The sequence below is a fragment of the Rhinolophus sinicus genome, linkage group LG07 (genome assembly GCF_036562045.2).
Source record: "Rhinolophus sinicus isolate RSC01 linkage group LG07, ASM3656204v1, whole genome shotgun sequence".
Lineage (NCBI taxonomy): Eukaryota > Metazoa > Chordata > Mammalia > Chiroptera > Rhinolophidae > Rhinolophus > Rhinolophus sinicus.
Genome location: NC_133757.1, coordinates 113253434 through 113271372, shown reverse-complemented (window position 1 = coordinate 113271372; position 17939 = coordinate 113253434). Strand labels below are relative to the sequence as shown.

General features: G+C 46.4%; 1 protein-coding gene across 3 annotated transcripts in view; it reads right to left on the bottom strand.

Annotated features, from left to right (window-relative positions):
- MAML3 (mastermind like transcriptional coactivator 3) overlaps positions 1-17939 on the bottom strand; it is a 376796-nt gene that overhangs the window by 9548 nt on the left and 349309 nt on the right. For all 3 annotated transcript variants that reach the window (XM_019730802.2, XM_074338491.1, XM_074338492.1), the window contains exon 3: positions 2647-2928. In XM_019730802.2, the coding sequence (XP_019586361.2) occupies positions 2647-2928 (282 nt within the window). The remainder of the gene's footprint in view (positions 1-2646; positions 2929-17939) is intronic.

Below are 17939 nucleotides of genomic sequence, written 5' to 3'. Positions count from 1 at the left end.
ACAAGAAACATGCTAAATCCTTTACGCAGCAATGTAAGGGCATTACTGAAAGTAAGCCGGGCATTTAAAAGGTGCTCAGCCACATTTCCCATGTTGTGTAAGAATGTAACTGTCCCACTTGCCACTGGGAAGACACTGTGTGGGGGCCTGGGGTGGGTGGGGCGGGGCCACGTCAGGAGTCCCGAGGCCCCAGTGGCAGCCCCGGCTCGGCCTCTTGCTAACTGTGATCTCAGATCACTCACATCAGCTCCCGGCCTCAGTGTCTGCATCTGTAAAATGAAGGGACTTGATGATCTCTAATGTTTCTTTCAGCTGGAAAATTCTAGGTTCTGTGGAACCTTTGTGAGTGGATGGGAGGTGACATGCCCTGCGCGCTTTGAGAATAAGGCATTAAATGGGACTTCATGCCTGCTTTCAACCCACTCTGTTCTGATTTCTAAGTCCACTGAGAATCACTTTAAAGTTCCCCAAGATGAGCAAGATTCCACATCCTTCTGATTTCCTCACATGGCCTTTCAGGAAACCCAAGTGTCTTCAATACACTGTTTACAAAACTGAAAGTGTGAGGACACTGTCCCTGCTGCAGCACAGCAGGAAAACCAGCTTGACAGTGATATGCCATATTCATTCTCAAAACAAAACGCTGACAGCCCCCCACTTGTAGACCCTACACAGCCTGCGTCAGGAAGCGCTTTCTCCGTGTCCAGGTAAGATGCTAGGGCGACTTGAGATTTTTCAGCGCAGTCTCTTGGTTTCACTTCCGGGCTAGTCCCACAGGATGATGGGCATGTGTTGCTGCCGCTCTTCTGTGACCACCAGGGTCATGTGACAGGTCCCCATACACATTTGTGCAGTTTCCAAAGAGTTTTACACCCATTACCCACCATGTGATCCTTACAACAGCGATAGGAGGAAGGCTGGGAAATTATTAAAACCTAACCTGGCAGATGCGGAGAGAGGTTAAGTGGTTTTTCTGAAATCACACCACAAGGCAAAGATTGGACACATTCTGACCTTGAGTGAATTGTTCTTTCCTTGGTCCCTCACCATCTCTTGGTACACATGCCATTAAGGAATTGCAGTCATTTTTTTTGCAGTTTCTCATTTTCCTGTCTTTTCCAAGGAGCCCCGTACTTCTCTGTGTCCTGAGTTAGGGGTCTCTCACTCGCTGACCTCCTAGTCTGTGGGTCACTCTGGGGCACCTTTTCTGCCTCTTCCTCATTCCCAGGGTTGGCTGACCTCGCCGAGTGGGCACCCCCCTGGGCTGGCACAGCTGAGTTCTGCCTGGTTACCCTGCTTCCATTTTGTGTCTTGGTCACAGCACACGTATCTAAAGCCATCACTCAAAGTATCAGGCACACCTGACATTCCCCGGGATTGGCTGAGGAGAGGACTTACAAAGCCCAGCCTCCCCTGGCAGCTCCATTCATCACTGCCTGAGGGACACTAGCTCGTTTCCTTGTCACACACCTTATGCAGGGTGAGAGGGAGAGAGGTTTGTTTGTGCAAGAGCTGCCAGGCGGCTGACTGACCTTGGTAAAAAGGGAGATAATTACACAGCTGTTCAGGATCAAAAGCAAAAAAGGGAACATAAGTGCACTGTGCTCAGTGGTACAATTTTTCTATTTGGGCAATGATGACTGCTTTACTTTGAACTGCTGTTCTTGGTGAGAAGGGACCTCTACTAACATGCCTGCCTGTGTCTAAGTGACGGAGGAGGCTTGAGAAATTTGCAAAAACCTGATCCCATCAGGAACTGTGAGGCAGAGCTCTGTTGGTCCTTGAGCCTTACAACCTCACACCTCCAACAAGACAAGAGCAAGATGGCCTATACGGATCCCCACCATCTAGGGATCTCTTGTGGAAGGCCTCAGGCCTTTCTTGGGATCGTACCAGATTAGACCTGGGCATCTCAAAAACAAAACAAAACATCCCAAAGAGAACCACACTGAAACCTACAGGTGCAGCCTGCAGGGAAGGCTGTCTTTCAAAGCTGGAGGAATCATACGGCCACGGTGGACAAAAATGCCTAAGGTGAAGCTTATTAGTGTTAGGCCTTCCTTTAACTTCAAGATGTCTTGAGCTGTTTTAAAAGCTGCTGAGAATTTTCTTAAATTTGCCCCCTTTCTGTGACCCCAAGTTTAGGTTTGCAGGTAGTTCTGTGGGCCCTATTATTCTGCTATTGTTCCTGTTCCATTGTTCATGACCAATTCTGTGGAATTCTCCTCAATCCTTCCTCCCCACACTTTCTTTCAAGAGACAAAGTTCTCTGAATCATTTTCTTTTCTCCTCCCTGCTAGAAATGTTCCACTTTAGGAAGAATGGGAGCCAGCCCTCCCTACCCCCGTGCCGATGACGCAGACCCCTGCCCCAGAAGCCAGGAGAAAAGGAGTGAGGCTTGAATGGAAGACATGTCTCTGGCAAACGGGCCTTCACACTGATGGCTGAAGCCCGTCTTTTAAGAATAAACTAATTCATTCTGAGAAAAGAAAACCTAAGTCACTGAAAGGTCTAAATCCTGTAGGTTCCTTCGTGACCCCGGGAAACTCTAGCCCTGGAATAGGCACTGGCACTCCCTCGCATGTACCCCCAGGCGCTGAACGAATGCTTGCTGAGTGGGTGAAGCCCGCCATGGATGCCTGTTACCTGCTCAGCCAGAATCTGCTGCTGCTGCTGCTGCTGTTGCTGCTGCTGCTGCTGCTGTTGCTGTTGTTGCTGCCGCTGCTCCCGCAGGAACTGTTGCTTCTGCTGCTCCATCAGCTGGGCCCGCTGATCAATGAGCATCTGCTTCATGATGGCCGCCTGGGGCTGGCTGCCCAGGAAGCCGGGACCCGCGGGACTGGTGCCCGAGACCATGCCGCCTGGGCCTGGGGGCCCGGAGGACTGCATGGGGCCAGTGGTCCGGGGAAGCCCGACGGGGTGCTGCTCCTGGGAGGGCGGGAAGAGAAGAGAAGGCAACGATTCCACGTGTGAAGGGAAGCACGGGGAAAGCTGAGTGGGACGGAGGCTGTGGACCCCAGGGGTCCTGAGTGGCACACATCCCATTTCCCTACAAACAACCCAGTAGACCTCACACGTGGCCTCATCACAGGAGAATGACAGAGGCTGTAGGGAGAAGGTCATAGCGAATGGCTCTGGGAATCTGAGACCAAGTCCAGTCCGTTTCCGATGGGACTGACTAAGGGACATGGACCAGGTTTTCAGCGAACATTTTGTGTTTTTCCAAAGGAATGGGGCTAAGCCCTTAGGTTGGTTCACCTTCAGTCTGGAAGCATGACCTTACCTCTTAATCCTTACTGCCTACCTGGCCAAAGGGGACTTTAGCTTAGGCAATAGGAGAGACATGTTAGGAAGACCGGCCCTTTGGTGGAATCCTAACGACAGATGACCCTGGAACAACGTGGGGTTTTTGGGTGCTGAGCTCTGTGCAGCTGGAAAGCTGCACATGATGTTAGACTCCTCCCAAACTTAACTACAGCCTTCCTTTGGTAACCGTGGGGAATTGGTTCCAGGACCCCCGTGGATACCCAAATCCACGAATGGGCAAGTCCTTTATATAAAAAGATGCAGGTCAACACATACAATCGGCCCCCCATACCCACGGCTTCCCAAATACTGTTTTCGATCTGCAGTTGGTTGAATCTGCAGATGTGAAACCCGGGGAAACGGAGGGCCAACTGCACATTCATTGAAGAAAACCCACAGATTAGTGGACCTGCACAGTTCAAACCCGTGTGGCTCAAGGGTCAACTGTAATTGTAACATTGGAAAGCTTTGATAAATGTAAAAAACAACAACAACAAAAAAAGTCCTGCTGGTGAGAGTTGTTGATAGTGCAAAATGGGAGTGTTAGTTACACTGCCCACAGGTATGTAATCCCCCAACATCTTCAAAAACACAACTGAGTCTGGTACGTCTGGGGTAATTTAAATGTGGGGGGTTGAATTCGGTCTCTGGATTCTGTAATTATGTGACAGTCATTTAAATGATGGAAACTTTTAAGGGCTGGTCCTTAAGTAATAGGAAGTAAAGTGGTAGGTAGAGACCTATTTACACACAGCCCAAGTGACTACTTGAAATTGGGCTCAGAAGGGAAGTCCGTAACCGTTGGACAGTGTAGACAACTAGGGAAAAAGAGCTGATGGGAAGAGTAGGTGTATTACCATAAGGTTTAGTTTCTAGATACTTCCTTTCCTGTTCCTTCTACCAATGGCAAGCATTGTCTGAACATTCCGCAGAAAAGTTCCTTTCAGTTCATTCAAGTTTCAGGTAATTAATCCCCACTCCACCACCCAAACGAAACAGGCAAAATAACCATAAAACAAAACAAAAAACCATCACTCCTCTCACCCCCGAAACAAGAGCCCAAAGAAGGTCTGGTTAGTTAGTGCAGTAATCCAGGTCATGCAGTTATGAAATGGAAGACCCAGAACTAGCAGAACTAGAACACTGCACTTGAGTCTAAGTTCGCATTCCTTCCACTGGCACAGGACTTTCCCAGGCTACAGGTCCACCGTTATCAAGTGTGCACCTAAGACAAAATATACAGTATGTCTCCCATAAACATACTGTGTTCTATTTTTTTAATGTGTTATTGCTGAAGTTAATAAAACATTTTGTCTTTTCTCTACAAATAGACAATTCTTAGGTAGAGAGCTATGCAATATTTATATTAAAAAGACCTTATACTAAAAAATGGCAAGAACCTTTATGCTACCAGTTTACTTTTTGTTTGACTGACCCTTGCAGGGGCCAAGATATTTCAGCCTCTCCTTTCCCCCCAATACTGACTACCTGTTTTCCAAGCCCTTCTTTCCAATGGGATAAAGCTGTTTCTTGCCACCTTTAGAAACAAATGGCCGGTTGACTTAACACTTTCATAAATTCACACTGAAATATAGTTAACTGATCAGCAAAAATACAGATATACAGGGCTTTTCTTCTGTGTATCTCAGTATATTTATTTTCCAGTTTTGATAAGGAGGAGAGTGGGAAAGAAAATGAGACCCAAGGGAAGAAAAAGTTTTCTTCAGCTTGATTTTATGAGAGGGCTGGTCTGGGCTGGCCCTGTTTATTTTTGCACACTTTGTGATATTCTTGTCCCGCGTGACCTGGCCGGGTAGCTGGGGCGCATGCCCACAAGTGGTAAGTAATGACTTGCTTTCCCAGCTTTCTCTCTGCCGGGTCAGGATGTTGATACACGTCTAACTACTTTTGGCCCCTGTCTTGCTACAGCAAAAAGAAATACTTCAAAAGCACAGTGGGGTGAGGGGGGAGGGGGAACCTTCCCAAAGGTATACTTAGGTTACTACTTCCCAGGATTATTTCCCCAAATGATTCCTTCCCAAAGGTTTTGCCTCCAGGTTTCTCACTGAAGACCTGGAGATGTAGAGAGAGGAGGGTTATGTACACTTTTAAAGCATGGCCTCCCATACCTTTAGGACTCTCCCAACCAGCTCTGCTGCATTCACTAGCGGGTGAGTGACCTAGAACCCCAGCCTCAGGTGTGTATTCCAAAGCGACACACAGAGCTGGCTGAGGCCATTAACTGTTTCATATTACGTGGTGGCTTTTAACCTCCAGTCTAAGAGGGCTTAATGAGCAATAGTTTGTCGATTTTCAGGATTTTATGCCACCGCTCTTGTTTCTAAGGAGGACACACACTGTGTGTGCAATTAGATAAAACCAGGCTGAGCTTTCGTCACCAGAAATGTAATGCCTTGAAGCCAAATGATGCAGTATTTTTAGTTTTAATTACTGGCTTGTTCCTGTTCAACGACCTCCCTTGTCTTCTCCCAAGAATCCTCATTCAGTCTTTTCCTGTCAGAAACCCAAATGGCTACATAGATCTTCATTACTCCCCAAACCTCTCACTCTTCAGTAAAATAAAGGGAGGGAAAAAAAAAATCAAAACCAATGAACATATTTTACATATATTCTCCTCCAGGGAGAAGATCTTAGCAATTTTCTAAGGGCTGGAGAGAGGTAGGAAGTGTAAAAAACACCCTACCTCCCCAAAGAAGCAGTTTTCTACTTCAAAAACCAGCTGTGGTAAAAATATCTCCCAAGAGCAGCCAGCTGTTTATTTATAAATCTGTGCGCAGGGAAGCTTTATTTCTCTTAAGTGTTTTCAAGAACATGCCTAGTGTTTGGGTGAGAGGGGCCGGGGTTGCTGGCTGCGAGCCAAAGATTGCTGGCTCGTAGGCGTGGGGATCACAAAAGGCTGCTGAGACTGGGGTGAGGGGACTTGGTGCCTAACTGGCTGACTGAGGATGGAATGCTCAGGGCTTCAGCCTTTTTCAGGCGGTCTCCGTCGGGGGAACAGGGAGCAGCTGCTGTTCTTCCCCTGGCCCAGCAGATGGTGGTGTCAGCCCGGGCCTCAGGCTTGCGCCCGCCCGGCTGCCCGCGCCGCGTGTCCCCCGCCCCTCCACTTGCAGATGGCTTAATCATGACTCCCGTTCCTCCCCCACCCCGGCCCCCGCCCCGCGCGGCTGGGCGACGCTGCGAACGTGGAGCCAGGCAGTCAAGTGTTACTGCGTACGGCAGGTAGCCTGGCAACTGAGAGCCTAATACGCAGCAGATGGTGTTCGCACGGCGTGATGGACATCACACACGACAGCCTGAGACAATCCAGGAATTCCCTGGTGACTCGAGGCCCTCTTTACACAAAATGAGTTCTCTCTCCATTGCCTTGTATCTCTGGGGTGATCTCCCCCCACCGCTCCCACTGACACCGAACTGGTTTCTTATTACCGACTTTCCTTCCAGCCGGCGGGGAGGGAGATTGCAGGGGGTGGGCTGGGGGAGGCCGTGGAAGGAAACGGAAGGGCTGGGAGCGGGAGGAGATGGTGCAGGGAGGTGGGGACCGGAGAGATGGGTGGGGGGAGAGTGGCGTAAACCAGACGCCGCAGGACCGTCCGAAAGCACAGGGATCCTCGCAGCCCAGGCTGCACAAAGCCGGCGCGGAGGGGCGCGCTTCCGTTGTCTTTGCAATCGCGTGGCCCACGAACAGCCTAAATGAAATTTAGGGTTTTACTTAAAAAGTCCCCTGGGGCATAATTTAGCCTCTCTACGCGAGCCTATATGCTTACAAGTCCTTCGGGGACTCTTAAGAAGTCAGGAGTGGGGCCCTGGCGATCCCGGCAGGCCGGAAAACGCCTCTCCGCGCAGGCGTCCCTAACAAAGGAACCGTGGAGGTGGCCCCGGGCGCGGGCAAGGCTGCGCGGGGGGGCGGGAGCGCGGCCGCCGCAGGTGCCCCGAGGTCCGCGACCCGCGCGCCAGGGGGGCGCATTTCCCCCGCCACCGCCACACCGCATGTGCCAGTGGCTGGGAAGGGAATGGGAGTGGAGGGCATGCGGGGTTGGAGGGAGACGTGGGTTGTTCCTGGTAGGTAAAAGTAAAAATCAATATATAAACAAAAAGGATGTCTCAGAAAAAAATCCGTGCTTTTCACACACACTGAACTGGGTCAAGTAATTATTATAAATAACAAATCACATCAATTTCAGCCCAAACAGAATTTTGCCTAGATTCTACACATATATAGAGATTTTTTATGTCCAACCTCTCACCAGTGTCCAGAGGTTTTTTCCCCGGCATAGGTACTATTCAAGTTTTGTTTCCCAAGGCAGAAGTCTTTTCAAAGGTGGAAGCTAACATTTCATGCAGAAGATCACACTTGCTGGGAAAGAGTTCAGCAGTGTCTTGTCGGAGAGCAGCCGGGGATGAATCCACGCTGGCTGGGTGGAGGCACCTGCCTGTGACTCTCAGGGCTCAAGGTGGTGAACTGGCATTCTGTGGCTTGGGGATGCCATCTGATCTCTCCGTCTCAGTCCCCATGCCGGCAAATGAAAATTATGCTCCACCCCAGGCCTACTGAACCAGAACCTCTGGGGGTGTTTTAACAAGCCCCCAGGTAATTACCATCTCCCACAGTTTGAGAATCACTGGGACAATCTTGGTTTATGGGCACTGACTGCAACATGAGGCTTCCCAGCTCTATGTGCTCTGATGAGATTACCCTGTTTCCCCAAAAATAGACCCAGCCGGACAATCAGCTCTAATGCGTCTTTTAGAGCAAAAATTAATATAAGACCCGGCCTTATATTTCAGATTCTTCTGCATCTGGAAGAAAATTCTCAATTTTTCAGAGGGCTGCTCAGGCGATGCAAACCCAAGGATTCTGAAAAGAGTCATGGCCATGAATTCTTCCAGGAATTCAGCTCTGCTGTGAGGCTGAGGAGCAGCCAAGACTGAGGACTGGGAAGGCCAGTGTACTCCCTGTCAGTGAGGAAGCATCAATCGTCACTAGACCTTTAATTTTTCCAACTAATAGAATAAAGGCAGTTTTCTAAAAAAGAAAGAAACAACAAACTCGCTAGACTTCCTGTCCCCTGGGTTGATATAAGGTAGAACTATGGAAAACTATGATGGGAGGAAAGTCCACTGGGGTTGGACAAGGTTCTCCAATCATGCAGAAAACAGAGGCAACAAGGGAAGAAGACAACTAAACACTTATGGGGCATAGACTAAGTAAAGCACTCTGCTAGGTGTGTTCACTTCCATAGTTAAATTCATTTCACTGACTAAAATAACCCCAAGTCTCTGAGAGGTTAAGTAACTTGTCTGAGGTCCCACAGCGGGTGGTGGTGTCTTTGGCATTCTGACTTTTCCACTGACCCTAACATGCATCTGGTCTAAATTGAGCAGACCACCCAAGAAGACTCTAGAGTAAAAAGAAATGGGAAGGGGGGTGGGGGGAGAGAGGAATGGGCACAAAATAAAAAAGTGGAAACTCTGTTGGGATCAAAGGATGAAACTGAAAGAGCACAAAAATATACGTCATTTTTTATATGCTGCCTGATACCCAAAATTAGGATGCCTCTGTGGTATCAACTTTGACATTTAAAGAAAGGGCATAAGATCAGCCCATTCAACCATAAGTGGAAGGAAGGAACAAAATAAAATAAAACCTTAGAATTCTCTTTGAAGTTGATCAAGTGTCAGGGCAGAAACTTGATTTCAGGATGGTGGTTTCTTTTACAGGATTTCTTTGTCCAGAACAATTTTTCCCTGTGGGTTTACAGAGTTCGTTGCTTACAATAAATTCACAGTGGGGCCCCAGCAGGGCCTGCCCCCATGTAAATCCCTCTGTTTTAGCAGATGACTGAAGAAGGTTGGATGAAAAGGTTTGCTTTATGATGTGTGGTGGTTGTGTCCCAAAGAAGATTGAGTTTTGAGGCAATTTATCAATTTAGGAAGCTTAATCCTGAAACGACAGTGACTTGGGGCCCAATGCCTATCCTGCTAAATGGGTCCAACAAGATCTTTGTTCAGCCTCTGAGAAGGAGCTGTTTACACTGGTGAAACCAAACAGGCCTGGGTAGGAACTCGGCTCCATCAAGGCCCCAGTGACTGTCCCACCTTCACCATGTAACAAATAGCGTGTTGTTATTACTGTTGTTGCGATAGCCTCTTGAACATGCAGCTCTAGAAAGTCGGGGTGCCGTGTTTCCGGTTCTAGCTTAGCTCCTAAGAAAGTAAGGACTAAGACTTTAAACTTAGTTTTCTTTCTAGGCTCTCAATGAGCAGAATGGGGCTCCTGCCAAGACACAGGACTGCTTAAAACATACATGTTTTGCTGATTATTCCTCCTTATCACTGGAACAATTTGAAAACATTGCATAAAAGTATAAAGAAAGAAAAGGCAATATTCATTATTAACACTCAAAGGCAACCATATTAATGTTCTGATTTTTTTTGTATTTACTCTCAGCTTTCCCCACACGTAATAATATATTTTCTATGCCCATGATTATGGTATAGCCATGATTTTACTACCGTTTCTTGCTAAGTAATGTAGAAGAGGTAGAAAGTTCCAACTTTCCACATACTTACAAGTTACAATTTTCTGGTAGGATAATTCTTGCAAGGTCTGTAGCTTTTTATTTTTATTATTTATTATTATTATTATTATTATTGTCTTATAACATCTAATGCAGAGCTAAGTTCACATTTGTAGCAGAATAAATATTTGCTGAACTGAGCTGACGAACTGGCTATGATGAATTCTAGCCTAAACCAGTGTCGTCAATGACTGGCGAGGAGGAAAAAAGATGGCCCTACAATGGATTGCTTCTCCAAGCTACTGAATCGAGCCTCTGCTGAAGAAGAAAGGGTTAAGGTTGGCAGTCCAGTCCAAGATGTGAGAGTGCCATCAGCCACAGGAAGGTCAGGCTTTCAAGGACTTTCTTGGGGGTAAAAACAACAAAAATACCATTTGTCCTTATCAGTGCTTTTTGAACATAGTTACCATAGGTCCCTCCAGTGGAAACACAACTTTGAGAGTTATGCTTTTCCTCTGCCTTTGATGTAAATTATAGAGTCCTTTTGATCCCTTTGCTGTGATGAATTCCACCACCAAAGCAACTCTAAATTGGTTAAAAGTTCATTTGTGTGCAACAATGGAAGCTTGATTAAATAAATGATGAGACATCCATACCACGACTACTAGGCAGCCAATAAAAATCACAACTTCCCAGACTGCCTAATCACACAGAAAAAAAAGTTACATAGTTAAGAGAAGGACAAAAAGGCAGTTTCTAAATAATAATCATCTTAGACAAGGATTATAAGTGATTTTAATTTTTATACTCTTTCAAATTTTCTACTATGAACATATTATTTCAAATAAATATTTTTTAAAACTTGTGCTCTGAAATGTAAGACCTAAATTGCCAAAAAGGAAAGAAGGAAAGACAGAAATGAAGAAAAAGGGCCTATTTGCTTATTGGCTTGTTTTCAAGGACGTCAAAATTCTGCTGAGGGGTGAGAATCCCCTAGTTCCGGGGCAGCTGATGGCAGAGGCATCTTGGACCGTGGCTAGCGACCCAGCCGTGAAAGCACCTGACTGTGTCTGGGGAAGAGACTGAGGGCTTCTCAGAGGAAGTGATGTTTGGAAATGGCTCAGGTGGACAAGAGGGGAATGGCTTCCAGAGCAGAGGGACAGAGTGATCAAAGACTTGAATACAACATATCCTGAAATTTCTAAGGACTCATCTCATGGAAATAGCCACAGCTTTGTGCAAAAATTTATGCTGAATAGCTTGAGTGATTGACAGTAGCACAAAATGAAAAGCAACCAAAATGGCCAACATTTAGAGGATTCATGAAAGGATAATACAACCTCCTCCCTCTCAAAAGAAACAAACCTCATTAAGAATACTTAGTCTAAACAGGCATGGAATGGAACGTATTGCGTTCAGGAAGGGCCCGGATTGTGACTGGGAGTGGGATTATTTCCACCTGAGCCCACCTTATGCTCTGGAGTGTGCAATGGTCATCCATAAGTGGCAGTTCTCCGGAGATTTCAAGATTTTGACATGGTAGGAACAAACTGGGTTTGGCTGCAAGTTCAGCAACTAAGCCAGCTTTTCACAGCTTCCACCAAGAACTCCCGAGTCCCAGAGATGGCTCCGGAGGGCACTGCCCATCTTCCTGATCCACCCGGACAAGCTTCCCTTTGTGGCACCACCCTGCTCCCTGTGGTTTTTCTCCAGTCTAGGCAGGAAACCACAAAGCATGGCCAGAACCAGCCCAACCTTTAGAGTTTAAGAACTCGGGAGATAGGTGAAAAACGTCATTTGCCTCTACAGGTTGTCTTCTCTACGGGGCTGTAAGAAATCCCCAGCCCCAGGGGCTGTGAGACCTCCCCCCAGAGGCAGGGACAGCATCTGCCCCCATTCAAGTGGCCGCTGTCAGGACACATGGACTCCAAGTGGTTTGTCAGCTGCTCCAGGAATGAGGTTTTCACCCATATGCTTGCTGCCTTTCTTTCCTTGATTTAAAAACAGGGAGGGGGAGGAAGGAGTCTCAGCTGTCTTGAGCAGAGCTGTTGGGAAGAGTTTTTCTCCTGAGCTACTGTTGCCCCAAATCGTGCCTTTCTCTTTTATTGCCTCCCCCCTTTCTGATGAAGTCATCACAGCAAAGATTACATAACTGACGCAGAGGCCTATCTTGTGTTATACTGGGAGCCAGGCCAACGTTTCCATTTATACACAAGAGCACCACCACGCTGCCAAATGGAGCTCGGGGCTTCAACCACCACGAGACAGGAAGAAGGGAAGGAACGCTAGGAGCTTGAGGGAGCGCTGGGAAGAGAAGGCATGGCACTTCCTGTCACCTCCATCCTCTCCCCAGCCTGGACAGGGTGGCTGATGGATGCAATGTCTGATTGCCTGGGAACAGCCCTTTCTAGAAGCTGCTTGCTCTCGGCCTCTGCTCTCCCCTCTCAGCAGAAGATGTTGCCCGAGTGGGGTGTGTAGGGGGGTCTATGTCAGCTTGCTCTGCTGGTTTTCTGACTGCGGAACCTGTCTGTGGGCCAACCAGGTGTGATCACACACCAAGGCTCTAAGAGGAAGGTCTTCCCTTCCCACACAGGGGGGCTGCTCTCCTGAGAGCAGTCACCAAGCCATCAGTTTTGGTGGGGTTTGAAGAGGCCAGGATTCAGGGGAGGGCATGAGAAAGGAGGGGAGAAAAAGAGTAACATTTTTACATATTTAGAGATTTTGGCTGAGAACCAGGTTCTTAGAGGAAGCGGATCTAGGAGACGGGCTCACACAGCGTCAGGTGAGGCATGTGGGTGGGGATGGGGGCCCATCGGACCCTGGGTCTTACATCCAGAAAAATCCTTGAGTTTAAATTTTTAGACATACTCTGCAAACAAGTTTTTACATAGAGTCACTGAGAAATCCTGAGTGAAAGGATTGAAAGATACCTTTTTATTTTATGGCTTTAAGTTCTGCCCCATTACTAGATCAGACGACCCGAAGTCCATTATGAATCAATATTCTTTATAAGTCCCGTGTTTATCTTGTGAATGGTACAGTTACATTGCACTACATTTTAAAAAATAAAAACATTATGTCCTTTTTTATTGGCATTTGTTCATTTTGTAAATATACCTGGTGACTCCAAAAAATAGAAGTGACCTAGGTCCTTTGTTAACCTTGAGAAGAGTTGGGGACAAACTAGGATAAAAATGATCTTAAAAGAAATGTGGACCTCAAACAGAGATCTTCCACGGCACTTGTGTTGCAAACACAGCTCCTGACTCCACACACCACACCCACACACCCACACACACACACGCGCACACACGTAGTACCCTGGAGAAAGGAGTCTGGAAACAATTAGAAATCATCCTGTCCCCAGGTCTTACACTGTTCACGCCCTTTGTCAGAACTTCTCTCAGGTAGCATGATTCAACGTTGCTTTGCGTATAGCAAGTGCTCATAAATGTTGGCTCGTATTATCATTGACATTAACAATGAGGAAATTAGAAACTTTACATGGGGCTTATTATTTTCAGCTCCGATTTTGTTCTTTTTTGTTCTTTTTCTTCCTTTTTTTTTTAAAAAATTTTTTTTGGGAACAATGTGTTTCTCCAGGGCCCATCAGCTCCAAGTCATTGTCCTTCAATCTAGTTGTGGAGGGCGCAGCTCAGCTCCAAGTCCAGTTGCCGCTTTTAACTGGCAACCTTGTTGCTGAGAGCTTGTGCTCTAACCAACTGAGCCATCCGGCCACCCCTATTTTGCTCTTTCTTAAAGACCAAATCAGTTCCTCAGCCTGACGAAAGAAAATATCCTGTTCACAAATGATCACTTTTCGATTAGGATAAAAATGAGGTTGATAGCTAGATATGGAATTAGACCTCTGAACGCAGGTGAAATTGATGTGACACTTTCATTTTAGGGAGGACTAGGTCCACTCCTGTTGGCAACAGCAATACAGGCCTTCTAAGGTGGGGTGATGTGCCAAATACCTTTGCCACTTATCCCTTCCAGAAGCATACATATTTTTGCTTAAATATCTGGGTGTATCACCAATTTTCTATTCCTTTAGACCAGAAGTGAAAGCCCAGTCTGATCTTCTTACCGTAATATCACCTCAGATGCCTCCTCCCCCCAGTCTCTTCAAAGTTTCTTGCGCTAATTCTCCCCCTAGCTAGCTGACTTACCACTCCCCTTGCGCTATGCTTCTCAGATCCAGGCAAGCTCCCTGACAACGTACATGATTCACAGACACACTCCCCACAGTAAACTGTACACTTCCTTTACGAGTGTTCACAACTACCGCTTTTCTCAAAGTTGAGTGCTCGTAGGAGGTTCACATCAGAGCAGGAGGGTCCGGCGACTGATGCTGGAGCAGGACGGGGAGATCTAACCAGCCGCTCAGGGCATTTATCAACCTGAGAAAGCTTCCCCAGCCCCGAGGTTCACAGTTCTGGTCTTCCCTACCTTTCAACCATTTCTCTCATTTACACACTTTCTTTACCTTGGTCCAACTGATTCCTTTCCTTTCACCCTTGTATTTCTTCTCCTCTTTACACTCTCCTATCTTAAAAATAGGCAATTTCTCAATCTGCACGGATAGAATCCTTCTCAAGTCAACCAAACCTTTTCTGGAAGCAGATTCAATATAAATGGCTGGAAACCTGCAAGGAATTGCAAAGTGGGGGACGATGAACCTCTAAATGGAACTTTAAGTCGGTCTCAGGTCCCCTTTATGTATCTGACACACAGGAAAAGCCAGTGAGAGTGAAATGTCCTTCTTTATTTACCCTAGGTTCTCAGGGCTTATCTTTTACTGAAGATTACTTTCTATGCAAGGCCCAGGCCCAGTGAACACGACCTGTTAAATTCATATTTAGATGCCTGTAAAAAGAAGCTGGCAAGGCCCTTCTTTCATGCCTTTTTTGATGTAGTTGTAGAGAATTTCCAAGGAAAGAAGTCACCGAGTCCCCATTACTCAGTAAATGTCAGCTCCAGGAATGGGTGTCCGCGTGCAGGGTGCCTAGAGAGGCCTGACTACGTGGACGGCTGATCCCCGTGGCTCAGGGCCTCGTCACCATCACTGTGGACACATCGGGGGCTGTGTGCAGCGGGGTCCCAGTCACTCTTAGCACCTCCCCGAGGCTTCTTGGGGACAGAGCCCAGATATATCCTGCAGTGAGATGCACACACACCCTGGGTAGGAACCTAGGGAGGTTTGGAATAGTCTGATTCACTCTCTGCTAAGGGACCCAGATAAGGAAGGATGACGCAGTTAGTAAAATACATTGCCAAGGCTGCTAGCCTAACGTAAGTTCAGGGATCTGGTTTAAGCACATGGAGCCCTATGCCTGTCCCAGTACTGCGCCACCCTTAATGGCATTTTCAGTTCAGTTTCCAGTTCTTATTTTCCTTAGAAAATATTTGGTATATGAAAAGATGCTCAATGTCACTAGTCATCAGACAAATGCAAATAAAAACCACAATGAGATATCACCTCATTCCTGTCCAAATGGCTATCATTAATAAATCAACAAACAAGTGTTGGCAAGGATGTGGAGAAAAGGGAACGCTTGTGCACTGTTGGTGGGATTGCAGATTGGTGCAGCCACTATGGAAAACAGTATGGAGGGTCCTCAAAAAATTAAAATTAGAATTACCTTATGACCCAGCAATTCCACCAATTCCAATTTCTGGGTACTTAGCTGAAGAAATCCAAAACACTAATTCGAAACCCCTATGTTCATTGCAGCATTATTTATAATAGCCAAGATACGGAAGCAACGGAAATGCCCATCAATAGATGATTGGGTAAAGAAGATGTGGTACATTTATACAATGGAACATTACTGGGCCATAAAAAGAATGAAATCTTATTATTTGTGACAGCATGGATGGACCTGGAAGGTATTATGCTAAGTGAAATTTATCAGAGAAAGATAAATACCATATGATATCACTTATATGTGGAAGCTAAAGAACAAAATAACTAAACAAAAAAAACCATAAACAGACTCACAGATATAGAGAATAAACTGATGGTTGCCCGGGGGAGGGGAAGGGGTTGGGTGAGAAAGGTGATGGGATTAAGAAGTACAAATTGGTAGTTACGAAATAGTCATGGGGATGTAAAGTACAGCATAGGGAATATAGTCAATGATATGGTAATGACTATGTATAGTGCCAGTTGGGTACTAGACTAGTCAGGGGATCACTTAGTAAATCATGTGAATGTCTAACCACTATGCTGTACACCTGAAACTAATATAAAATAACATTGAATGTCAAATAAGTAAATAAATAAAAAATAAACATCACAAGTCAATGAAAAAAACACCACCACCAAAATATTCAGCCACAGGTATAACAAACAAACAAACAAAACAGACAAGCAAACGACTGGCCTGCTTAACAGAATACAAAAGTCCATGGCTATGGGTTCTGTTTACAACTTTGCTTTGACTGGCTATGCAGTAAGACACTACCATACCATGGCCAAAATACATCCATCCCCAGAAAGGGAGCATACACCACAACCCCGCCTGAAATCTGAGCACTAGAACACTATGTGCAGAATGCATCATTTGCCACTAAAGCTTTCTTTCAGTTCAGGTATGCACCCCACTTTTAGAAAAGCTTTGATTGCTCAGGGGGTCCACACTGGCAGGTGTGGCTGGAGTCTCAGAGAAGGGCAGCCACGGCCTCAGTCCTGTAGGAATATGAAACTCCCGTGGAGAGACCAAGTTGCCCTTCATTGAAAAGCTGGAGGATGATCCCAGCCTGTGAAGGGTGAACCTGTGGCATGTGCTCTGGTTCCACAGGATTTCCAGAAAGCCAGCCTGCTCAGACCTGGGATGGTCAGAGCCCCAGAGTAGAAAGAGGGAAGAATGGGGGACACGAGACATATGGGTTCTAGAGAGTGTGTGGCCCGTGACAAGTCCCTGTTCTTCAGAAAAACGAGGACGCCTGCCCAGGTGCTTGCTAAGGCCCCTATCAGCCCTAAGAGTCTCTAGTTCTGCTTGGGAAGAGCTTCATGGGTAGGGGGAGCCTCGATGGGAATGTAGATTTGGATTGCAGAGAGCAGAGGAGGAGAACGCAGGAGCTGCCACTTGCAAGGACACAGGTGGTGGTCCTACTGCCCAACCCGAGGTGTGTGCTGGGTGTGTGGGAGAGACGCTGTGCGGGGCGGGTCTGACCACGGACAGGTCTGAATGTAAGCGTGGACATTTGCTCTAACCAACAGACAGGGAGCCACAGGAAAGGCTCTTACAGGGAATAAAACGATAAAAGTATTATTTTAAGAAGATTAAGCCGGTGTCAGGTAGAGCAGAGATTAGAATGAGGCTGATGAGAAGAAGGAAAGTGGGGAGCAGGGTTGGGAGGCAGTATTGGGGTAATCCAGCTAGAAGGTGAAGGGAAGCTGGCCGAGACTTGGTTCCTATGGGAACTGAAGAGTAAAGAGTCAAATGAACTGCAAGGTATATTTTGGCAAGAAGAAGGATTCACGTGCTTTTTTTCTGTATGTAACATATGTCTGAGGTCACTTGATGGTGCAATGGTCCCCACCTTTTCCTGCTTATTTCTAGGCTCCGTTCTGCTCACATTGCCCTCTGTGGCTCCCAGAAATCTGGCAGAGACAGTGAACCCTGCTTAAAAATTAGTATAGATAGTTCTAGTTTCCCTTGTCCTGCCTACTTGTTAAAAATTGAGTTTTTTCAATGTGAATGCAGAATGTATTTTAAACCTACCACCTGGTTTTCAACAGGGAGTAGATAGCAGCGTTATATGTTGAATATTTTTAAAGCCCTGATAATTTATCCTGGGATGAAGAAAACGTGCCAAACAGCAACAGGAAATACGACCAAAACTATGTTAAGAAGAAAACTTTTCATTTTTGTTCCACTTTCACTTGTTCCCCTAATTTTCTACTTCCTAGTAAGTGTTTCACTTAACTTTTTCTAAGAAGGATAATGAAAGTTAGATGGCAGCCCAGTGCAAGGGTTTTAATGACAAGTAGAATTCACAACAAACGTGATCACTAAGTACCTCTGAGGCTTAGTTAGTGGGTTTAAGCTCGATACTGGATTTTCTTGAAAGTCAGAAAATCAC